General features: G+C 41.5%; 1 protein-coding gene across 1 annotated transcript in view; it reads left to right on the top strand.

Moving 5' to 3' along the window:
* The window catches only part of TTL (tubulin tyrosine ligase), a 40981-nt gene that overhangs the window by 10475 nt on the left and 4966 nt on the right, over nt 1–25540 (top strand). Inside the window, exons 3-6 of the mRNA XM_055107408.3 lie at nt 1616–1848; nt 5160–5295; nt 6877–7146; nt 18378–18521. Coding sequence (XP_054963383.1) covers nt 1616–1848; nt 5160–5295; nt 6877–7146; nt 18378–18521 — 783 coding nt within the window. The remainder of the gene's footprint in view (nt 1–1615; nt 1849–5159; nt 5296–6876; nt 7147–18377; nt 18522–25540) is intronic.

The following is a 25540-nucleotide window of genomic DNA, read 5'->3' as shown; positions in this document are numbered from 1 at the left end:
GACCATCCTGGCTAACATGGTGAAACCCCGTCTCTACTAAAAGTACAAAAAAATTAGCCGGGCGTGGTGGCGGGCGCCTGTAGTCCCAGCTACTCGGGAGGCTGAGGCAGGAGAATGGCGTGAACCCGGGAGGCGGAGCTTGCAGTGAGCCGAGGTCGCGCCACTGCACTCCAGCCTGGGCGACAGAGAGAGACTCCATCTCCAAAAAAAAAAATTTGCTGGGTGTGGTCACGGGCGTCTGTAATCCCAGCTACTCGGGAGTCTGAGGTGGGAGAATGTTTTCAACCCGGGAGGTGGAGGTTGCAGTGAGCCAGGATCGCACCACTGCACTCCAGCCTGGGAGACAGAGTGAGACCCCGTCTCAAATAAAAAAAATAAAAATAAAATAAAAAATTAAACTTTAAATTCAGTTCCTGAGTCACACTGACTACATTTCAAATGCTCAGTAGCCACTTGTGGTTGGCTAGTGGCCACTGGATAGGACAATGCAGATACGGAGTTGAACTTTCAGTGAGTTAAAAATTTATTTATTTTGTTCCTTCAAGTTCAAGTAGCTTTTCAGTTCTTTCCCTTACGCTTTAAAATAAATTTGTTTTTAATATCTATCTACAATGTCATTATTTCCACCATTTGTTCACAGACTGGGTTTTGTAGGTGAATCTTAACACGGACTTGGCATTAACAGTTCTGTTCTAAATAGAAGAGGGAGCACAGCTCAGGGAAGGCCAGTGCATGTCTGTGGGCAGGTTCCTCCCTGTCTCTGATTCCTGGGGAGTAAGAGCAGGTTTCCAGTTAAGACTTGGGGGTTTTGTAGTAGCTTGAGCTGTTAAAAAAAAAGAAAAAGACTTGGGAGTTTGGGCCTGCATGTTGGCTGGTCCTCACTACCTTTATGATCTCAGGCAGTTTACTTCTCCATGACCCAGTTCCTAATTTGTGAAATGTGATGCCGGTGCCTCTAGCTCCAGGGGTCTGATTGCAGAGTAGATGCAGAGGGAAGCCCCTGTGTGCTAAGTGCCTTGCCTGACTTTATCTTCTGTGGTGTTATGGTATTTGGGGAGCAGGAGGTATATTTCACTGTGACCACTGGTGTCCTATGTTCCGTTAGAAAAATACCTTTTTTATTCTGTCACCAAAGCCAGCCTGAGCTAAAAGCAAGAGCTTTAAAAAGTCTTTAGATAATTCAGATTCCTACGTAGCCTTTTCTCCCATAGAGAGTTGGGCCAGGATAGTCTTTTGCTACTTAAATTTTCCTCTCTTCCCCATTTCATTTTTTTAGTATGGGTCTGGTTCAGCAACATATTTGTTGAAAAGATATCGGCTCAGGATTATGTCCAGTTAAGTTTCATTAGAGATGCATTTTAAAAGGAGCATAAGTGTTGGACATTAAGCCTTTTGAATTAATTGGGGTATGCCTTTAAAGTTGCATCTAACAGCTGTGCGCTCCCCAATAACGCATTTGAGCTTTGTCCAGGGAGACTAAGAGCAAACAGAGATGTTAGAAGACTGAGTCATGCTTTGCCTCCCGGAAAGTCTCTGGGGGAAAGGAGTGGCCTTTCTGAAGGGAGTGACAAAGTGCACTAAGAAGGGAGGCTGATCCTCTTCTGTCATCTGCCAGGCTAATCAAGACAAGCCCTGAACTGGCTGAGTCCTGCACATGGTTCCCTGAATCTTATGTGATTTATCCAACCAATCTCAAGACTCCAGTTGCTCCAGCACAGAATGGAATTCAGCCACCAATCAGTAACTCAAGGACAGATGAAAGAGAATTCTTTCTCGCTTCTTATAACAGAAAGAAAGAGGATGGAGAGGGCAACGTTTGGATTGCAAAGTCATCAGCCGGTGCCAAAGGTGAGTTGGCACTGCTGTCCCCTTCTCTATTCCTGGTAAGTTGCTATTGTGATGTATTTAGATGAATGACCCTATTTTAATCTGAATCATCGAAGGTTGAGACCGTGTCTAGTTACATAGTTATAAATACCCATCTATGTACTGATGCCTTCTAAATGTGTATCTCCAGTATGGTCTTTTCCTTTAAGCTCTAGATCCATTGACACCCTCACCATCTCTAAAAGGCATTTCAAACTGAACACATCTGATACAGAACTTTTCATTTCCTTCCCAACTTTGCCCACGCCAGCTGCTCCTCCTTCACGCTTTCCACTTAGTATATGATCCCACTATTCACTCAGTCTCTGAAGCTTAAAACCTAGGATTCATCCTTGACTACTGTATTCTTTACAATCTACTCCTAATGCATTAGCAATTCTTGCTAGCTCTACCTTCAAAATATATTCTGAATAGACTATTTCTTGCCATTTCCCCTGCTTCCCCTCTAAATCAAAACCCCCATTCTTTTTACTGTGTGTAACTGCCGAGCCTGCTCTCAACCAGTTCTCCTTCCAGACAATAATGTTTTCAAAACGTAAATCTAATCATGTTACTTCCTACTTAAGACTTACCAGCTGGCTTCCTAATGCAATTAGAATGAACTCCGTATTCCTAATGGTAGCCTGCACCATTTGACATTTGCCCATATCTCTGATCTCATCTCCTTCTATCCTCAGCTTTGCTCTCTGCACTGTAGACACAAAGACTGCCTAGTATCTCTCGAATATTCCAAACTTGTCTCTGTACCTGGAATGTGCTTACATGGATTGTTTTGTTTCTCTCACCTCAGATGCTGGCTCCTCAGGGAAGGCTTTTCTAATCTAAAATAGCCTCCGTGTCCATTGCTTTCTTTCCCTTTCCCCTGCCTCATTACCTCCTGGCATTAACCTTTTCCTGGCACTATACTACTTCTCTGTCCGTCTCTCCTATTATTCTGTAGGCTTCACACAAACACAGACATTCTGTCTTATTCATCCTTGTACCTTCCTCATAGGCAGTCAGGTAGTGAACATGCTACCTGATATTAAGATGTATTTTAGAGCTATAGTACTTAATACACTGTAGTATTCATGAAAAAATAGAAACATAAATCAGTGGGGCCAGGCACGGTGGCTCTCGGCTGAAATCCCAGCAGAGGCCAAGGCGGGTGAATCACCTGAGGTCAGGAGTTCGAGACAAGCCTGGCCAACATGGTGAAACCCCATCTCTACTAAGAATACAAAAAAATTAGCCAGGTGTGGTGGCGCATGCCTGTACTTTGAGCTACTCGGGAGGCTGAGGCATGAGAATTGCTTGAACCAGGGGGCAGAGGTTGCTGTGAGCCGAGATCACACCACTGTGTGACAGAGCAAGACTCTGTCTCAAAAACAGAAGAAACATAAATCAGTGGAAGAGAATAGAGAACTCAGAAATAGACCAAAACATATATGCCCATCTGATATTTGAAAAAGGTGCAAAAGCCATTCAATAGAGGAAGGATAAACTTTTCAACAAATTGTACTAGATAAGGTGGATATCAACAGGCAGGAAAATGAACATCAACATAAGCTTCACACCTCATACAAAAACTAACTCAAAATGGATCGTGGACCTAATAATTTTTCAGAAAAGAGGAGATAGGGCTTGGCAAAGAGTTCTTGAGCTTGACTCCAAAAGTGTAATCCATAAAAGTAAAAATTGATAAATTGAACCTCATCAAAATAAAACTTCTGCTCTATGAAACACCTCATTAGAGTATAAAAATGAGTTACAAACTGGGTGAAAGGATTTTTAAGTCATACATATGACAAGGGACTCAGATCTAGAATATGTAAACAACTTTCAAAACTTAACAGTAAACAACAACAGACACACAATTCAATTAGAAAAAGAGCAAACAGTAAGACCCCAGCTCTACAAAAAAAATACAAAAATTAGCCAATGTGGTGGCACACACCTGCATACGTAGTATTCCTGAGAGTTGAAAATATATGTTCACAAAAACTTGTATGCAAATCTTATAGCAGCATTATTCATAAGAGGCAGACAAGAATGGAACCAATGCAAACGTCCATCAATTGATGACTAAATGAACAAAAATGACTCTTCAGCCATAGAAAGGAGTGAACATGATGCTAATACACACTACAATGGGGATGAGCCTTGAAAACTTTGTGCTAAGTGAAATTAGACACAAAAGGCCACATACTGTGTGATTCCATTTATATGAAATGTCCAGATGAGACATCCGTAGATACAGAAAGTAGATTAGTGGTTGTCAGAAGCTGGGGTGAGGAGGGAGTAGTGAGTGACTGCTAATAGGTACAGAGTTTTTTTGGGGGGAGTGGTGAAACCGTTCTAAAATTTAAACTGTAGTAGGCCGGGCATGGTGGCTCACACCTGTAATCCCAGCACTTTGGGAGGCCAAGGCAGGCAGATCACGAGGTCAGAAGACCAAGACCATCCTGGCCAACATGGTGAAACCCCATATGTACTAAAAATACAAAAATTAGCCAGGCATGGTGGTGCACACCTGTAATCCCAGCTACTTGGGAGGCTGAGGTGAGAGAATTGCTTGAACCCAGGAGGCGAAGGTTACAGTGAGCTGAGATTGCGCCACTGCACTCCAGCCTGGGCGACAGAGTGAGACTCCATCTCAAAAACAAACAAACAAACAAATAACAACAACAAAAACTGTAGTAATGGTTTAAAACTCTTGAGTATACTCAAAGCCATTGAACTCTGCACTTTAAAAGGATAAATTTTTTGGTATATGAATTATACTTCAAGCTATTAAAAAGGATATATCAATTATTTAATGTTAATGGACAATTCCAATGTATCCAGTTTTTTCTATTGCAATGCTGCAAGGGACGTACTTGAACATTCATCTTTATGCCTTTATCTTCCTGGTAGTTCTATAAGATATAGTGAAGGAAGGGGATTTATTGTTGTTATAGTCTTTATTGTGGTAGCCAGTGACCAGTAATAGAATGGTATTTATTTTGAGTGCTTAGGCACTTCGAATTTCTGTAAAACTGAGGTTTCATGGTTGTAGCCAGCCAAGATAGCGTTGACAACCCGTATGGAGAAAGAGTTGGTAGGATAATCCTGGGTGCTCTTGAGGGGAGAAGGGAGCATGTGGGGGACTGGAGTAAGGAAGGGAGGGAAAAAGGTGAGCAGGACATTGAAAGCCTCTTGTGGGGTTTTTGCTGTTCGTATTTCCTTTCTGGCTTTATAGAGAGCTCTTGGTTTGAATTGGATTGGTTTGTCTTTTGCTTTTTCCCTGTTAGGTGAAGGCATTCTCATCTCCTCAGAGGCTTCAGAGCTTCTCGATTTCATAGACAACCAGGGCCAAGTGCACGTGATCCAGAAATATCTTGAGCACCCTCTGCTGCTTGAGCCAGGTCATCGCAAGTTTGACATTCGGTAATGCATTCATGTCCACAGCTTTTGTTTTTATTCATCTGAAAAAAACTGCCATGGTATGTGGTGGGAAGGGGGACATGGAATATGAGGAAGCGTTTGACCATGTTTAATATGTTACCAAAATTGAGCACAGCTGAATGGAACTTACCTTCTGTACCTAATTTTCTATTTTTCTTTCTTGTTTTTTCCATCTAGAAAATGTTACTACGATTATGGATTTTCTTTTTTAAAAAATATTCTTTTCTGGCTGGGCACAGTGGCTCACGCTTGTAATCCCAGCACTTTGGGAGGCCAGGGTGGACGGATCACCTGAGGTCAGGAGTTCGAGACCAGCCTGGCCAACATGGTGAAACCCCGTCTCTAGTAAAAATACAAAATTAGCCAGGCATGGTGGCAGGCACCTGTAATCCCATCTACTCAGGAGGCTGAGGAAGGAGAATCACTTGAACCAGGGAGGGGAGGTTGCAGTGAGCTGAGATTGCACCATTGCACTCCAGCCTGGGTAACAGAGTGAGACTCCTGTGTCAAAAAAAAAAAAAAATATTTTCTATGAAAATGACTTGTGGATTCAAAGAAATGAATATAAATGTATGGTCTTGCTCATGGAATAAACTGAGAGATGTGCATGGAACACGTAATTCAGACACAACAGGTTGTGCAACCTTGCCAAATAATTTCTCCTCACTTCATTGTTTGTGTCCCACTCTGTGGATTTTATGACCACACCTCAGGGGATTTTAAGTTTCTGAGCAAAGGGCTTGGCATGGAGAAAGAGGTTGTGTGGTGCATTCTAAAGCTAAACAGCTCTCCCTCTCCAGCTTACCCTTGGCCTTGCTGTCAGCTCCTTGCCAAGGACTCTGTCTCCTTGATTGCTTCGTAATGATTTGTCACTTCTTGAACATCAACCCTATGTCAGATCATCTTCAGGAGGAACACTCTTTAAGATTACTCAAAGAGGAGACATAACAAATGGAGGTTTCATAGGTTAACCTTAAAATCCAACCCATCCAGGGCTTGGTGTGGTGGCTCATGCCTGTAATCCCAGCACTTTGAGAGGCCAAGGTGGGTGGATCACCTGATGTCAGTATTTTGAGACCAGCCTGGCTAACATGGTGAAACCCTGTCTCTACAAAAAATAACAAAAATCACCCGAGTGTGGTGGCATGCGCCTGTAATCCCAGCTACTGAGGAGGCTGAGGCAGGAGAATTGCTTGAACCCGGAAGGCGGAGGTTGCAGTGAGCCGAGATCACACCATTGCACTCCAGCCTGGGCAACAAAAGCAAAACTCCATCTCAAAAAAAAAAAAAAAATCATCTGAATCTTTTCAAAATGCTTTATCTTTTGATCAAAATTTCCCTGTTATTTATGGTAAAATGTTTTGTTTGCCTCATTGTAGTGATAACTCACTATCTTAGCTAAATCATAACATGCCTCTTATAGTTTTAGAAACTTCCTCCTTCCCTAGTTGCCTCCCACTCCTTACCTACCCCATAAAAGAAGTCAAGATGTGGGGATTGATGTATATAATATGCAGAAACTTTGGATGACTTGAGTAAAGCAGTGTTTTTGTTGAATTGCAGAAGCTGGGTCTTGGTGGATCATCAGTATAATATCTACCTCTATAGAGAGGGTGTGCTTCGGACTGCTTCAGAACCATATCATGTTGATAATTTCCAAGACAAAACCTGCCATTTGACCAATCACTGCATTCAAAAAGAGTATTCAAAGAACTACGGGAAGTATGAAGAAGGAAATGAAATGTTCTTCAAGGAGTTCAATCAGTACCTAACAAGTGCTTTGAACATTACCCTAGAAAGTAGTATCTTACTACAAATCAAACATATAATAAGGTAACTTAATTGTATCTTTTTGGATTACGTGTTTCTTCTTGAAGGAGCTTTGGCGTCTATGCCTTTCAAAGAATTGTTTCATATAAGTTGTCTAATTTATGGGCAAAAATTTTTTGTAATATTCCTTTATTTTCCTTTTAATGTCTGCAGGTTCTGTAATGATGTCTCCTCTTTCGTTTCTGATAATGGTTATATGTGTGTGTGTATATATATATATATATATATATATATATATATTTATTTTTTTTTTTTTTTATTTTTTTTTTTTGAGACAGGGTTTTGCTCTTGTTGCCCAGGCTGGAGTGCAATGGTGCGATCTCGGCTCACCACAACCTCTACCTCCTGGGTTCAAGTGATTCTCCTGCCTCAGCCTCCCAAGTAGCTGGGATTACAGGCATGTGCCACCACGCTGGGCTAATTTTGTATTTTTAGTAGAGACAGGGTTTCTCCATGTTGGTCAGTCTGGTCTCGAACTCTTGACTTCAGGTGATCTACCCCCCTCAGCCTCCCAAAGTGCTGGGATTACAGGCGTAAGCCACCATGCCCGGCTAATTTATATTTTCCTTCTACTTTGCTTGGACAGATTGACTAAACATTTATCAATTTTATCAGTCTTTTCAAAAAATCAGCTTTTGGTTTTATTGGTTTTCTCTGTTGTTTTTCTTTTCAGCTTCTTTGATTTATGCACTTTCTCATTCTCTTCCGTTTGCTTTTTGGAGGATATAATTTACTCTTTTTCTAGTTGTGCTTTTTGTTTGTTTTTTAAGAGATGGTGTCTCATTTTATTGCCTAGGCTGGAGTACAGTGGTGTGATCATACCTCACTGCTGCTTCAAACTTTTAGGCTCAAGGGATCTTCCTGTCTCAGCCTCCCAAGTAGCTGGGACTACAGGTGTACACCACTGTGCCTGGCTAATTTTTTTATTTTTTGTAGAATTGGGTCTCACTGTCTTGCCCAGGCTGGTTTCAAGCTCCTGGGCTCAAGCAGCCCTCCCATCTTGGTCTCCCAGAGTGCTGGGATTATAGGTGTGAGCCACCATGCCCAGCCTATTCCAGTTTTTAAGGTGAAAGTTTAAATAATTGATTTGAGATATTTCTTTTTTTTTTTTGAGATAGAATTTTGTTCTTATTGCCCAGGCTGGAGTGCAATGGCACCATCTCGGCTCACTGCAACCTCCATCTCCTGGGTTCAAGCGATTCTCCTGCCTCAGCCTCCCGTGTAGCTGGGATTACAGGCATGTGCCACCACGCCTGGCTAATTTTGTATTTTTAGGAGAGATGGGGTTTCTCCATGTTGGTCAGGATGGTTGAGATATTTCTTTTTTAAAAAAATAAAAGCATGTCTCAGTTTCCCTTTATCAGTTTCCCTCTAAATATTGCATTAGCAGAATCCCACAGATTTTGCTATGTTTTCATTTCTATTTTATTAAAATATTTTCTAATTTCCCTTATAATTTTATCTTTGATTCATGTGACTTAGAAATTTTTGTTTAATATCCAGATATTAGGTCAGGAAGAGACTTTGTCTGGTTTCATCTTTAAAAGTTGCTAAGGTTTGTTCCATAGCCCAGAAGGTCTTTTAATGTTCTGTGTGCACTAACAGAATGTGTACTTGGCTATAATTGGGCAGAGTGTTGTTTTTTATTTTTATGTTTTTTGAGACAAGGTCTTACTTTGTTTCCCAGGCTGGAATGCAGTGACACAAACATGGTTCGCTGCAGCCTTAACCTCCTGGGCTCAAGTGTAAGTAGCCTAGGTAGCTGGGACTACAGGTGCATGCCACCAGACCCACCTGATTTTTGTATTTTTTTTGTAGAGACAGGGTTTTGCCCTGTTGCCCAAGCTGGTCTCGAACTCCTGGGCTCAAGCAATTCTCCCATCTTGGCCTCTCAAAGTGCTGGGATTACAGACATTAGCCACTGCACCTGGCCTTATTCTGCTTGTTCTATTTATTACTCTTGATCTTAGCCAAAAGGCCGAGAAGCGATGTTTGTTCTATTTATTATTGAAAAGAAAGGCACTGAAGTCTACAAGTATAATTATGGATTTGTATATGTCTCCTTTCAATTTTATCTGTTTTTGCTTCATGTCTTTTGATGATCTGTTATTAGATGCATATATATTTAGGATTGTTATCTCTTCGTTGGGAATTGACTCTTTTATCATTATGTAGTTTTCTTTTCTTTTTTTTTTCTTTCTTTTTTTTTTTTTTTTTTTTGAGATGATCTGACTCTGTTGCCCAGGCTGGAGTTCAGGGGCATGATCTTGGCAAACTGCAACCTCCGCTTCCCAGGCTCAAGCCATCCTCCCACCTCAGCCTCCTGAGCAGCTGGGACTACAGGCACATGCTATCATGCCTGGCTAATTTTTGTATTTTTTTTTTTTTTGTAGAGACAGGGTTTCACCATGTTGCCCAGGCTGGTCTCGAACTCCTGGGCTCAAGCAATCTACATACTTCAGCCTCCCAGAGTGCTAGGATTACAGGCGTGAGCCACCATGCCCAGCCAGTATTTCTTATTTATTTATCTAATTTTTATATAACCAATCTAGCTTTCTTTTGATTAATGTTTCCATGGTATGTCTCCATGTTTGGAGTATGTTTCCATCCTTTTATTTTCATTCTATTCTATTCTATTCTATACTGTCCCTAGGTATTATATTCTATATTTAAAGTAGTTTTCTGGTAGACAGCATATAGTTGGGTTTTGTATTTGTATTTTATTATTATTATTATTATTATTATTATTATTATTATTTGAGACGGAGTTTCACTCTTGTTGCCCGGACTAGAGTGCAGTGGGTGGCGCGACCATGGCTGACTGCAACCTCTGCCTCCCGGGTTCAAGTGATTCTCCTGCCTCAGCCTCCTGAGTAGCTGGGATTACAGGCATGTGCCACCACGCTCAGCTAATTTTGTATTTTTTTTTTTTTTTTTTTTTTGAGACAGTGTCTCACTCTGTCGCTCAGGCTGGAGTGCAGTGGTGTGATCTCCGCTCACTGCAAGCTCCGCCTCGCAGGTTCACGCCATTCTTCTGCCTCAGCCTCCCGAATAGCTGGGACTACAGGCGCCCGCCACCACGCCCGGCTAATTTTTTGCATTTTTAGTAGAGACAGGGTTTCACCGTGTTAGCCAGGATGGTCTCGATCTCCTGACCTCGTGATCCGTCCACCTCGGCCTCCCAAAGTGCTGGGATTTCGGGCATGAGCCACCACGCCTGGCCTAATTTTGTATTTTTAGTAGAGATGAGGTTTCTCCATGTTGGTCAGGCTGGTCTGGAATTTCTGACCTCAGGTGATCCGCCCGCCTCAGCCTCCCAAAGTGCTGGGATTACAGGCGTGAGCCATCTCGCCCGGCCCTGTATTTTAATTTTAATCCAATATGATAATCATTGTCATTTAATTGGTGTGTTTATACCACTTAAATGTAATGTAATTATTGTATTGGACTCACATCTGCCATCTTATTATTTGTTGTCTGTCCCCTCCTTTATTGTAGTTTTTGTTTTTGTTTTTTTGTGTCTCTTTTTCCCATCTTCTTTTTAATTATGTGAAATATTTTTAGAGTTTTATTTTAATTTTCCTGTTGAGTATTTGGCGCTATGTCTTCTTTTATTTTTTTTTAGTGCTTGCTCTAGGAATTACAGTATACATATCAATTATTTCACAGCCTTCTTAGAGTTAATAATTTACCACTTCAAATAAAATGCAAAAACCTTATAACATAATTCACTAACTCTTGCCCTCTGTTATAGTTATCATAAGTATATATCTACACATTGAAATCTCTGCCACATAATGTTATTATTTTTGCTATCAACAGTTTTATATATATATTTGCACAGGTATGATAGATTATCAGGTTGGATTATTTTTAAACTATAAAACCAAACTCTATACTGTCTATAAGAAATCCACTTTATAAAAGGAGAAAAATATTATTTTATATTTACCCAGATACTACTTTTGTTTTTCCTTCAGTTGCGAAGTTCTGAGATTCTCTCTGGTATCATTTCCCTTCAGACTTAACCATTTCTTTTAGAGTTTTTATATTTACCCATATACTTCCTTAAGTTTTAAAGTTCTGACTCTCTCTCTTATGCATTTCTTTTAGAACAGTTTTGCTGCTGATAAATCCTCTTAGTTTTCTGTCATCTGAGAATGTGTTTATTTCACCATCTTCCTGAAGGGTATTTTCACTGGATTTATACAAATATAAATATAAATATTTATACTAGTATAAATATTTATACAAGTATAAATATTTATACTAGTATAAATATAAATATTTATACTAGTATAAATATTTATACTAGTATAAATATAAATATTTATACTAGTATAAATATTTATACTAGTATAAATATAAATATTTATACAAGTATAAATATTTATACAAGTATAAATATTTATACAAGTATAAATATTTATACAAGTATAAATATTTATACAAGTATAAATATTTATACAAGTATAAATATTTATACAAGTATAAATATTTATACAAGTATAAATATAAATATTTATACAAGTATAAATATTTATACAAGTATAAATATTTATACAAGTATAAATATAAATATTTATACAAGTATAAATATTTATACAAGTACAAGTATAAATATTTATACAAGTATAAATATAAATATACAAATAATATTAAGCAAAAAAATGCAAAAATACAAGCTATATAGAAGATGCATACAAACTTATTTCACTTACATAAGTTAAAAAACAAGTAAAATTAAATAATGTTTTATTTAGCTGAATACACATGTATGGTAAAAATGTAAAGCAAAATGAAGAAGTGATAAACATAAAATTCAAAATAGTGGTTATTCCTATCCCTAGAAGGAAGGCAGAAGGGACACAGGGAAGAGGCTTAAAGATAGTGGATGGTGGGTACATGGGGAATAATTAATATTACATATATTTTAAACTCACAAGACAGCATTCCTATGATTATAGATAGTTAATATTCATTTAGAGTTCCCCACATTTTGACCATTTATGTTGTTTCTCTTCCTTTCCTGCATTTCCTTGCTTTTATCTAGGATTATTTTCCTTATTGTTAAGAAACTCATTTTTAGGCCAGGCGCGGTACCTCACACCTGTAATCCCAATACTTTGGGAGGCCGAGGTGGGCCGATCACTTGAGGTCAGGAGTTCAAGACCAGCCTGATACATGCTGAAACCCCATCTCTACCAAAATATGCAAAATTAGCTGGGCATGGTGGTGCACACCTGAGGTCGCAGCTACTCGGGAGGCTGAGGTGGGAGAATAGCTTGAACCTGGGGGGTGGAGGTTGCAGTGAGCCAAAATTGTGCAGCTGCACTCCAGCCTGGGTGACAGAGCGAGACTCTGTTTAAAAAAAAAACACTAATTTTTAGTAGTTTTTAAGTAAAGTCTGCTGTGATAAATTAGTTATTATTTGTCTGAAAATATATTTTGTCTTTTTGTTTTTAAGGACATTTGCTCTGGACATAGATTTCTAGATAAGCAGTTAATTTCTTTTCCCACTCTGAAGGTTGCATACCATTGTATTCTGGCTTCCATCTTTTCTGCTGAGAAGTCAGGTGAAATCTTAGTATTGCTCTTAATGTATCTTTTCTCTATTTTTGAGATTCCTTTACATTGGTTTTTATAAATTTTACTATGAGATGTGTGTAGTTTTCTTTGTACATATTCCTGCATTTGGGTTCATAGTGCTTCTTGCACGGTGGCTTGATATCTTTTACCAGTTTTGGAATATTCATGGACATTATACTTTCAGTTGTGTCTTTTGATCCATTCTCCTCTTCTTCTAGGTCTCTAATTACATGATTGTTAATGCTTTTCACTGTTTCTCACACTTTTATGGCATTTTTGTATCATTTTATCTCTCCATGGTTGTACTCATTCTTTTCGTCTGACATCTTTGTTTGCTAATCCTTTCTTTATCTATTAAAACCTATTAACAATTTTTATAAGGTAAAAGCTTTTAAAAGCTGCTGTTAAACTCACCTATTGAGTTCTTGATCTTAGTTAGCGTGCTTTTTAGTTCTGAAATTTCTATTTGTTTCTTTTTTTCATATTATAGTTGTCTTATGAAATTCTCCCACTTGCCTCATATTTTCTTGAAGATAATGGCAATTCTTTAACATCCTTATCTGATAACTCCAAAATCTAGATTACCCATGGCAGAGTAATCCAGAGTATGCCCTGTGTATGGGCTGCATATGGCCTGTAGCTTGTTTTTGTAAGGTCTGTGGGCAAAGAATGTTTTTTATATATTAAAGATTGTAAAAATGAGAATATGCAACAGAGGTGGTACATATCCTGTAAAACCTAAAATATTTACTGTCTGGCCCTTTATAGAAAAAGTTTGTCAGCTCCTGACTTTTAGGTCTGTTTCTATTGTCTCTTTTTTGTCTTGGTCTTATTTCTAAATATGCCTGGAAGTAGTATTTTAGCATTAGTGTTCACTTACTACAGTCTACTAAGTCTAGTAAAGATTTTTTAAATGAGGTGTAACATCCACAAAGTGTACAGTCTGGTGAGTTTTCATTTATGCATGTACTCACCTAGCTGTGATATACATAAAAATATAAAACATTTACAGCATCCCAGAAGACTCCTTTGAACTCCCTCAAAACATGTATTCCCTGCCAGGCCAGGTGCGGTGGCTCACGCCTGTAATCCCAGCACTTTGGGAGGCCGAGGTGGGCAGATCACGAGGTCAGGAGATTGAGATCATCCTGGCTAACACGGTGAAACCTCGTCTCTACTAAGAAATACAAAAATTAGCCGGGCGTGGTGCTGGGCGCCTGTAGTCCCAGTTACTCAGGAGGCTGAGGAAGGAGATTTGCTTGAACCCGGGAGGTGGAGCTTGCAGTGACCCAAGATCACGCCACTGCACTCCAGCCTGGGCGACACAGCGAGACTCCATCTCAAAATAAATAAATAAATAAATAAATAAATAAATACCCAAAGACAGCCACTTTTCTGACTTTTATCACCTTAGATTCATTTTGCTTGTTCTTAAACTTTATGTAAATGGAATTATACCATATTTCTTGTTTTATGTTCAGCTTTTCCCAGTGTTACATCTGTGGCATTCATCCATGTTATTGCACATAACAGTAGTTTATCCTTTTTATTACTGTGTAATATTCCATTGTGTAAATATTTCAGTTTATTCCTTCTGTAGTTGGTAGACATCTGGGTTTTATCTCTTATATTTTAGAACTGTAATCTATCTGAAGTTGTTATATATCAAGTTTCATGTCTTTCCACAAGGATATCCCATTGACCCAGGGCCACTGGTCCTTTCCCCGCTGCATTGTGGTGTGTCTTTGTTACAAATCAGGTGGCTGGCTGGGCACAGTGGCTCACACCTGTAATCCTAGCACTTTGGGAGACCAAGGTGGGTGGATCACAAGGTCAGGAGTTCAAGACCAGCCTGGCCAATATGGTGAAACCCTGTCTCTACTAAAAATACAAAAATTAGCCAGGCATGGTGGCATATGCCTGTAATCCCAGCTACTTGGGAGGCTGAGGCAGGAGAATTGCTTGAACCCAGGAGGTGGAGGTTGCAGTGAGCCAAGATCGCACCACTGCACTCCAGCCTGGGCAACAGAGCAAGATTCCCTCTCAGAAATCAATCAATCAATCAGGTGGCCATTTATGTGAGGGTCTGTTCTAGGATCTCCATTCTGTCCCATTGTTCTACCATCCACCATGTCAATGCTACCCTGTCACAATGACTGAGACTTTTTCCTTACTGTATTCTCACGTAGAGCCCAGTAGAATAATTACAGGGCTTGGAGTCCCATTTCTTCAGGGAATATAGGTGGTTGGAATTCTGACACCAGATAAATCAAGTATGCTGGAAAAAGAATTCCTATTTTAGGCAAAAGCTTTATTGGAAGTTTGCGGCATCCTTTCCGCATTGTTGATTGCTGTTCAGAGTGTTGCTGCTGTGGTGCTATAAATGCTCCCAGCAGCTCTCAGGTTTTCTTTCCTTCCAGCTAGCCTCCCCCTAACTTCCCACTCCAGCCAAAAAAAGATGCACTGTATAAGTCTCTGATGAGGGATAAAAATCCTTTAAAGTGTATTATTAATCTTGAGCTTTCAGCAAAAAAAAAAAAAAAAAAAAAAATTAGTTTTGATTTGCTTCTGATTCTCAGGTTTTTCTTTATGTTGGAATGTAATACTTCTTTCAATTTTATTTTATCTTATTTTTTTGAGACAGAGTCTTGGTCTATCACCCAGGCTGAAGTGCAGTGGCGCAATCTCATCTCATTTCAACCTCTGCCTCCCGGGTTTGAGTGATTCTCCTGCCTTAGCCTCCCGACTAGCTGGGATTACAGGCATGTGCCACCACTGAGTGCTAATTTTTTGTATATTTAGTAGAGATGAGGTTTCACCATGTTGGCTAGGCTGGTTTTGAACTCCTGACCTCAAGTGATCTGCCTCCCTCAGCCTCGCAAAGTGCTGGGATTACGGGCATGAGCCACTGTGCCCAGCCCCCAATTTATATTTTAGTATTTTTTTCTCTCTCTCTTTTTTACCATAAGCATCTGTTAAACTTTTAAATCTTCCTTAATTATAATATTTTAAAGAATATTCTAATTAAAACAGGCTAAGTGCGGTGGCTCATGCCTCTAATCCCAGCACTTTGGGAGGCTGAGGCAGGCAGATCACTTCAGCCCAGGAGTTCAAGACCAGCCTGGGCAACATGGCAAACCTCTGTCTCCAAAAGTTACAAAAAAAATTAGCAGGGTGTGGTGGTGCGTGCTTGTAGTCCCAGCTACTTCGGAAGCCTGAATTGGGAGGATCGCTTGAGCTCGGGGAGGTCAAGGCTGACTGCAGTGAGCCATGTTTGGGCCCCTGCACTCCAGCCTGGGCGACAGAGTGAGACCCTGTCTCCTGCTTTTTTTTTGGAGATAGGGTCTCGCTCTGTTTCCCAGGCTGGAGTGCAGTGACATGATCTCGGCTCACTGCAGCCTTGGCTCACTGCAACCTCTGCCTCCCATGTTCAAGCGATTCTCCTGCCTCAGCCTCCTGAGTTGCTGGGTTTCTGGGATTACAGGCATGCGCCACCACAGCCAACTAATTTTTTTTTTTTTAAGTAGAGAGCCAGGGTTTCACCATGTTGGTCAGGCTGGTCTCAAACTCCTGACCTCAAGTGATCCATCTGCCTTGGCCTCCCAATATGCTGGGATTACAGGTGTGAGCCACCTCGCCCAGCCAAGAGTATTTTAATTAAAGCAAAAGTTAAGGATATTCTTGTGTAGAACAGGGATTTTTTTTTTTAATGTGATGTGTGCTTGTCAATTCAGGTTGAATATGAATGGGAGAAGAAATTTTTATTATAATTAGTTTTTAAATGACTCATCTTAAAAGAACCATTTAAGCCAAAATAGTTTTTAAAGGTTTAAATGTATCAATTAAAATATTTTTCTTTTTAGGAAAAAAGAAAAGGAGATTGAAGTTTGTGGAGGGCCGAGGGAGGAGGATTGACCCTGGCTCCAAGTTCACAAAGGCCTCAGTTCTTTATTAAAGTCATGAGTCAAAACCTGCATCTAGAGCTACGTCTTAGAGTTAGTCACATGGACGACAGTTCCCTGTATCTTTTTCTTTTTCTTTTCCTTTTTTTTTTTTTTTTGAGACAGAATTTTGCTCTTTCACCCAGGCTGGAGTGAAGTGGCACAGTCTTAGCTTACTGCAACCTCTGCGCCCTGTGTTCAAGCGATTCTCCTGCCTCAGCGTCTGGAGTAGCTGGGATTATAGGCACCTGCCACTATGCCTGGCTAATTTTTGTAATTTTAGTAGAGATGGGGTTTTGCCATGTTGGTCAGGCTGCTCTCGAACTCCTGACCTCAGGTTACCCACCCGCCTCGGCCTCCCAAAGTGGTAGGATTATAGGCGTGAGCCACCGCGCCCGGCTGGCCCCTGTATCTTTTTCCTTCCAAATACACAGCTGTGTAGAAGGACAGTTATCTCTGGTACCCCAGAGTCATTGTAGCACATTTTATTTACTGAGAGAAATATTTTGCCCTAGCATTCAGTTGGGTGAAAAATCAGGGAAGATCTTTATAAAACAGAAATGACATAGGTTTTCTGGGATAGTTGTAGATAAGAGGTATTTATTCTTCCTAAATAATAGATATATGGTTATCATAATTAAATATGATGAAAAATTGTTCATAACAGTAACATTTATTAAATGCTTCCTAGGTGCCAGGAGTTATGACAAGTTCCTTATGTAATTATCTCATTGAACAATCACTTGTCCAAGATTTTGGTCTGACCTGAGACATCATGTACTTGTTCGTTGTATTTCCGAGATACACCTTCAACTTTTTTTCTGTGTCACTAAAATCCTGCCATTTTTCCATTCATTGTTGCTAATAATACTTCTACATTTCAACATTTAGTTTCAACATGTATAGCTCTTAAATCTTTTAATTAGCAATAATTTGCCATTGGAACTAGAACTAGTGACATCGTGAGGTCAACATGTTTTTTTTTTTTTTTTTTTTGCAAATCCTGCCCTTCACCAAAGGGCAGTCCATTCTTCACATGGCAAAAATACATGGAAATGTTTTATGTGTTATAAACAAACATGGCAGCGGCCCAGCTGTTGGAAGAATCTTCATTTACAGAGGCCACAATGACTCGGCACTCTACTGCTTCTTGAGACATGGGAAAGTGGCTTTTGCCTGGAAGAACACGAGTGGTTGCAGAGTTTTCTAACAAATGCTTGATAAGTAACATTCTCTTGAATAACCTAATGGTAATAAGTTGAAAAGAGAGAATTAGGCCGGGCACGGTGGCTCGCACCTGTAATCCCAGCACTTTGGGAGGCCGAGGTGGGTGGATCACCTGAGGTCGGGAGTTCGAGACCAGCCTGACCAACATGGAGAAACCCTGTTTCTACTGAAAATACAAAATTAGCTGGGTGTGGTGGCGCATGCCTGTAATCCCAGCTGCTCGGGAGGCTGAAGCAGGAGAATCTCTTGAACCCAGGAGGCGGAGGTTGCCATGAGCCAAGATCATGCCATTGCACTCCAGCCTGGGCAACAAGAGCAAAACTCCGTCTCAAAAAAAAAAAAAAAAGGAAACAGAGAATTAAAGCTGATAAGCTGATATTTGTATTCATCTCATATAAAATCTTTCAAGCACACCTCATGTCTTCCTTCTCCTTTGACCACCCCGTTCTAATGAGCATTTCCCCTCCTGCCTCATAGGAACTGCCTCCTGAGCGTGGAGCCTGCCATTAGCACCAAGCACCTCCCTTACCAGAGCTTCCAGCTCTTCGGCTTTGACTTCATGGTCGATGAGGAGCTGAAGGTGTGGCTCATTGAGGTCAACGGTGCCCCTGCATGTGCTCAGTAAGCCTGCACGTCATTGTGTTTTTACAAGTGGGAAGTTGGTTCTGCAGTTGGGATAGTCTGTGGGTACAAGTGTCGTCACTTTGACTGCTGTGAGGGAGGATGCCACAGTGATAGGAGACCCTTGGGAGGACTCTATCTGGCAGGGGTCTTTGCTGAGTCACTTCCTTTCCTATTTCCCCGTGTATTGTAACCAGATAGGCCCAGTGTGGTAGCTCATGCTTGTAATCCCAGCACTTTGGGAGGCCAAGACAGGTAGACCGTCTGAGCCCAGGAGTTCAAGACCAGTCTGGGCAGCATGGCAAAACCCCATCTCTACAAAAAATACAGAAATTAGTCAGGCATGGTGCTGTGTGCCTATAGTCCCAGCTGCTCGGGAGGCTGAGGTGGGAGGATCATTGAGCCTGGGAGGTTGAGGCTGCAGTGAGCCATGACTGCACCACTGCATTGCAGCCTGGGCGACAGAGAGACCCTGTCTCAAAAGTAAAAAATGTAAGCAGATAGCCTGTGCTCAGGTGGGTGGGAGATGCCATGAGAGTGTTAAAGTTCATTACTGCCAGAGAGACCCATGTGACAAGCTGAGTGAGCAGGATCCTATGATGTGGTGACCCAGAAGTTCAGAGCCTCCTGAGGCAGGAAGGAGTCAGAGAAGGCATCTTAGACATGGGGGGTCTGGAGCTGGGGTGCAAGAAAAGAGGGTTCCGCTGCACCAAAAGTTGGTGGGGAGAGTCTTCCAAAAGAGGTGCAGCATCCTGTGGGCTCTCACCCTGTCCCGGGCTCTGCAGGTCTGGGAGATGCCCAGAGGAACAGAAGCTCCTGAGAACCTGCTCTCCGGAACTTCTGCTTCTCTCGGGAGAAGGCTGGTTGTAGCATGAGCGTCATGGGGTCATTAAGGAGGAAGGAAGGTAAGAGAGGACCTTCTGTGGAAGGCCTTACGTGTCAGGGAAAGTCACTCGGACTCAATTCTCTTGTGCTGAGGGTTCTTCTGAAGATCCTCTTTCATCATGTCAAGACCCTTTCGTGGTTCCCATCTACATCTTGCAGAAATTGAGTGATTTTTCAAAATGTTTGAGAGAAAGTCCCATACCTGCAAGGGACGAAGTCAACACACCAGAGTTGTTCTTTACTTAGAAGCTAGGCCTTTGCCATTGCCTGATGGTTACGACAGGCATGATTGCATGATTCCATCTTGTTCATCAGTCTCTGCAGCCGACAAGTGCTTATTAGGTGCTGCCTACCTGGCCAGGCTCTGTATGAGGCCATGGGTTCACAGTGGGGAGCAAAGAGAGACACAGGCCCTACCTTTCGTGGGGAGAGACTGTGAGCAGACAGATACCAGGCAGATGTCAATTACAAGCGAGGACAAGTGCTTCAATGGAGAACAAAGGATGTTGAAAGGTAACGTAACTGAGCCAAGGGCCCACGATGGGAAGTGATGTTGGAACTGAGATCTGAAGGCCAAACGCAAGTTAGATGGGCTAAGGGCAGAATAAGACAGGGCTCCGCACCTTCCCTCACCAAATCAACAGTGGTGTGCCCAGTCTCACCCACTGTCCTTTCCTATCAGGGGTTTGTCCCTCCATGGTGCTCTAGACCTTACCCTCCTCCCGCTCCTGTCCTCTCATCTGGCAGTTAACATTGTCACCTTTTTCCCTCTCTGATGCATAATTCTTGTCAGCATATGCAGTCCCAGCAGATTTTCCCAACTATTCAAAAAGGTGTCCTCCCCTGGTGCCACATCCTGTTCCAATGATCACGCCTTCTCCAGTTCCCTTCACAGCCAAGCTTCTGGAGAGCAGCTTCTATTCCTCTGTTCCCATCCGTGTTCCAGTCCATTCCAGGCTGGCTCCCATCCTGATTGCCTCACAGAAACTGTTCTTTGCAGGTCCCCAGCCAAGTCCTTATTGCCACCTCCAGCAGCCTCTTTCTGTCCCCACCCCCTTGGAACTGTCAGCAGCATTCGAGGCAACCGACAGCACTCGCTGAGCTGCTCTCCTGTCGTGGCTGGACACGTGGTGCTGGGCAGGCTTGCCTGGTGAGGTGTGGGCAAGCTGGACTCCGTCTTCTTCATCCAGTGCCTCTGGTCTTAGGCCTGGGTGTTTGTCTCCTCTCTGTGTATGTGATCTCATCCAACTTCATGATTTTGAAATTACCAAATTACATCACAGCCCAGAGATGCAGACTAGTATCTGCACCTGCCTTCCCTGCCAGAATGTCTCCGGTCTGCCTCCCAGACTTACCCATCTTGGTCGGTCACCACCCCCTGATCCCCCCCAGAGACTAAGCTCGAACCTGACAGTGATCCTGCCTCTGCCTTCCCTTCCCCTCAAGTCCTGCCCATCAGGGCCCTGTGGGTTGTACCTCTAGCCTCCGGAGTCCTTTGCCCTCCATTTGCACTGTCACCCCTGCACAGGGCGTCTTCCACCATAGTGAAGGTTTTGGCATGGAGCCTTCTAACTGGGGTGCACTTCTGCTCTTGCGCCAGTGAAATCCATCCTCCCAGAGCAACCAGTGTGTAAAGTCGACACCAGACCATGCCATTCTCCAGACTTGCCATTGCACCTAGGACACAAACCAGACTCCTCCCTCCACCTGCAAGGCCGCTGCCTTACCCACCTCTCCAGCTTCATCCCAAGTCACCATTTCCCTTGATTGCTCTTATCTGCAGTGGGCCTTTGTGCTTCCTGTCACCTGTGCGTGGAATCCCCACCACCATTACCACCACCACCACCAGCCTTACCATGGCTGGCTTTTTCTTTACCAAAACATCTTGAGGAAGCTTTCTCTGAACAGTCCTAGCTCTGATTTTCTCTAGGCAGAGCCTTTGCAGTTTCCTTCATTGCACTAACTGCCATCAGATTAACTCATCAGAAGAAACTGTTTGTGGGTGTGTGGGTGTGTGTGTGTCTGTGTGTGTGTGTGTGTGTGTGTATCCGCCCCTTCTTCTTTATTTCTACCCTGTCATCCATTCTCCGTCTGCCTTCTATTCATCCCTGGGTCTTGGCTTAGCTGCCACTGGAAAGTCTTCCCCTGTCACTGGGGAGTCTTCCTCTGTCACTGGGGAGTCTTCCCCTGTCACTGGGGAGTCTTCTCCAGTGTCCCTTCAATTATGCTGAGTTGGTCCTTTTCCTGGGTAGGGCCTGCCCCTCTCTGTAATGCAAGGTGGCTCTTACATGCTCTTGAAATGCCTGCCTTCCCTGCCAGTTGTGTGCCTTGTTCACCTGCAAGGCCTTCCGTAAGTATTTGCTGAGGGAATGCTTTATCTTCGTGCAAAGCCTTCTGAAGCATTTGTATATACAGTGGCAACCAGTTTTTTTCTTTATTTTTTTGACATTTTGTTATTATTATACTTTAAGTTCTAGGGTACATGTGCACAATGTGCAGGTTTGTTACATATGTATACATGTGCCATGTTGGTGTGCTGTACCCATTAACTCATCATTTACATTAGGTATAACTCCTAATGCTATCCCTCCCCCCTCCCCCAACCCCACGACAGGCCCTGGTGTGTGATGTTCCCCATCCTACATCCAAGTGGTCTCATTGTTCAGTTCCCACCTATGAGTGAGAACATGCAGTGTTTTGTTTTCTATCCCTGTGATAGTTTGCTCAGAATGATGGCTTCCAGCTTCATCCATGTCCCTACAAAGGACATGAACTCGTCGTTTCTTATGGCTGCATAGTATTCCATGGTATATATGTGCCACATTTTCTTAATCCAGTCTATCATTGATGGACATTTGGGTTGGTTCCAAGTCTTTGCTATTGTGAATAGTGCTATAATAAACATACGTGTGCATGTGTCTTTATAGCAGCACGATTTATATTCCTTTGGGTATATACCCAGTAATGGGATGGCTGGGTCAAATGGTATTTCTAGTTCTAGATCCTTGAGGAATCACCACACTGTCTTCCACAATGGTTGAACTAGTTTACAGTCCCACCAACAGTGTAAAAGTGTTCCTATTTCTCCACATCCTCTCCAGCACTTGTTGTTTCCTGACTTTTTAATGATCACCATTCTAACTGGTGTGAGATGGTATCTCATTGTGGTTTTGATTTGCATTTCTCTCATGGCCAGTGATGAGCATTTTTTTCATGTGTCTGTTGGCTGCATAAATGTCTTCTTTTGAGAAGCGTCTGTTCATATCCTTTGCCCACTTTTTGATGGGGTTGTTTGATTTTTTCTTGTAAATTTGTTTAAGTTCTTTGTAGATTCTGGATATCAGCCCTTTGTCAGATGGGTAGATTGTAAAAATTTTCTCCCATTTTGTAGGTTGCCTGTTCACTCTGATGGTAGTTTCTTTTGCTGTGCAGAAGCTCTTTAGTTTAATTAGATCCCATTTGTCAATTTTTGCTTTTGTTGCCATTGCTTTTGGTGTTTTACACATGAAGTCCTTTCCCATGCCTATGTCCTGAATGGTATTGCCTAGGTTTTCTTCTAGGGTTTTTATGGTTTTACGTCTAACATTTAAGTCATTAATGCATCCTGAATTAATTTTTGTATAAGGTGTAAGGAAGGGATCCAGTTTCAGCTTTCTATGTATGGCTAGCCAGTTTTCCCAGCACCATTTATTAAATAGGGAATCCTTTCCTCATTTCTTGTTTTTATCAGGTTTGTCAAACATCAGGTGGTTGTAGATGTATGACATTATTTCTGAGGGCGCTGTTCTGTTCCATTGGTCTATATCTCTGTTTTGGTACCAGTACCATGCTGTTTTGGTTACTGTAGCCTTGTAGTATAGTTTGAAGTCGGGTAGCGTGATGCCTCCAGCTTTGTTCTTTTGGCTTAGGATTGTCTTGGCAATGTGGGCTCTTTTTTGGTTCCATATGAACTTTAAAGTAGTTTTTTCCAATTCTGTGAAGAAAGTCATTGGTAGCTTGATGGGGATGGCATTGAATCTATAAATTACCTTGGGCAGTATGGGCATTTTCACAACATTGATTCTTCCTATCCATGAGCATAGAATGATCTTCCATTTGTTTGTGTCCTCTTTTATTTCGTTGAGCAGTGGTTTGTAGTTCTCCTTGAAGAGGTCCTTCACGTCCCTTGTAAGTTGGATTCCTAGGTATTTTATTCTCTTTGAAGCAATTGTGAATGGGAGTTCACTCATGATTTGGCTCTCTGTTTGTCTGTTATTGGTTTATAGGAATGCTTGTGATTTTTGCACATCGATTTTTGTATCCTGAGACTTTGCTGAAGTTGCTTATCAGCTTAAGGAGATTTTGGGCTGAGATGATGGGGTTTTCTAAATATACAATCATGTCATCTGCAAACAGGGACAATTTGACTTCCTTTTTTCCTAATTGAATACCCTTTATTTCTTTCTCCTGCCTGATTGCCCTGGCCAGAACTTGCAACACTATGTTGAATAGGAGTGGTGAGAGAGGGCATCCCTGTCTTGTGCCAGTTTTCAAAGGGAATGCTTCCAGTTTTTGCCCATTCTGTATGATATTGGCTGTGCGTTTGTCATAGATAGCTCTTATTATTTTGAGATATGTCCCATCAATACCTAGTTTATTGAGAGTTTTTAGCATGAAGGTTGTTGAATTTTGTCAAAGGCCTTTTCTGCATCTATTGAGATAATCATGTGGTTTTTGTCTTTGGTTCTCTTTATATGATGGATTACGTTTATTGATTTGCGTATGTTGAACCAGCCTTGCATCCCAGGGATGAAGCCCACTTGATCATGGTGGATAAGTTTTTTTGATGTGCTGCTGGATTTTGTTTGCCAGTATTTTATTGAGGATTTTTGCATCGATGTTCATCAGGGATATTGGTCTAAAATTCTCTTTTTTTTGTTGTGTCTCTGCCAGGCTTTGGTATGCTGGCCTCATAAAATGAGTTAGGGAGGAGTCCCTCTTTTTCTGTTGATTGGAATAGTTTCAGAAGGAATGGTACCAGCTCCTCTTTGTACCTCTGGTAGAATTCAGCTGTGAATCCATCTGGTCCTGGACTTTTTTTGGTTGGTAGGCTATTAATTATTGCTCAATTTCAGAGCCACTTATTGGTCTATTCAGGGATTCAACTTCTTCCTTGTTTAGTCTTGGGAGGGTGTATGTGTCCAGGAATTTATCCATTTCTTCTAGATTTTCTAGTTTATTTGTGTAGAGGTGTTTATAGTATTTTCTGATGGTAGTTTGTCTTTCTGTGGGATCAGTGGTGATAACCCCTTTATCATTTTTTATTGCGTCTATTTGATTCTTCTCTCTTTTCTTCTTTATTAGTCTTGCTAGCGGTCTATCAATTTTGTTGATCTTTTCAAAAAACCAGCTCCTGGATTCATTGATTTTTTGAAGGGTTTTTTGTGTCTCTATCTCCTTCAGTTCTGCTCTGATCTTAGTTATTTCTTGCCTTCTGCTAGCTTTTGAATGTGTTTGCTCTTGCTTCTCTAGTTCTTTTAATTGTGAAGTTAGGGTGTCAATTTTAGATCTTTCCTGCTTTCTCTTGTGGGCATTTAATGCTATAAATTTCTGTCTACCCACTGCTTTAAATCTGTCCCAGAGATTCTGGTATGTTGTGTCTTTGTTCTCGTTGGTTTCAAAGAACATCTTTATTTCTGCCTTCATTTCGTTATGTACCCAGTAGTTATTCAGGAGCAGGTTGTTCCGTTTCCATGTAGTTGAGCAGTTTTGAGTGAGTTTCTTAATCCTGATTTCTAGTTTGATTGCACTGTGGTCTGGGAGGCAGTTTGTTATAATTTCTGTTCTTTTACATTTTCTGAGGAGTGCTTTACTTCCAATTATGTGGTCAATTTACTTCAAATTATGTGGTCAATTTTGGAATAAGTGAGATATGTGGTGCTGAGAAGGATGTATATTCTGTTGATTTGGGGTGGAGAGTTCTGTAGATGTCTATTAGGTCTGCTTGGTGCAGAGCTGAGTTCAAGTCCTGAATATCCTTGTTAACTTTTAGTCTCATTGATCTGTCTAATGTTGACAGTGGGGTGTTGAAGTCTCCCATTATTATTGTGTAGGAGTCTAAGTCTCTTTGTAAGTCTCTAAGGACTTGCTTTATG

Source organism: Pan paniscus, chromosome 12 (genome assembly GCF_029289425.2).
Source record: "Pan paniscus chromosome 12, NHGRI_mPanPan1-v2.0_pri, whole genome shotgun sequence".
NCBI classification, from domain to species: Eukaryota; Metazoa; Chordata; class Mammalia; order Primates; family Hominidae; genus Pan; species Pan paniscus.
The sequence above is the reverse complement of the archived record's forward strand: the minus strand, read 5'-3'. Positions and strand labels throughout refer to the sequence as shown.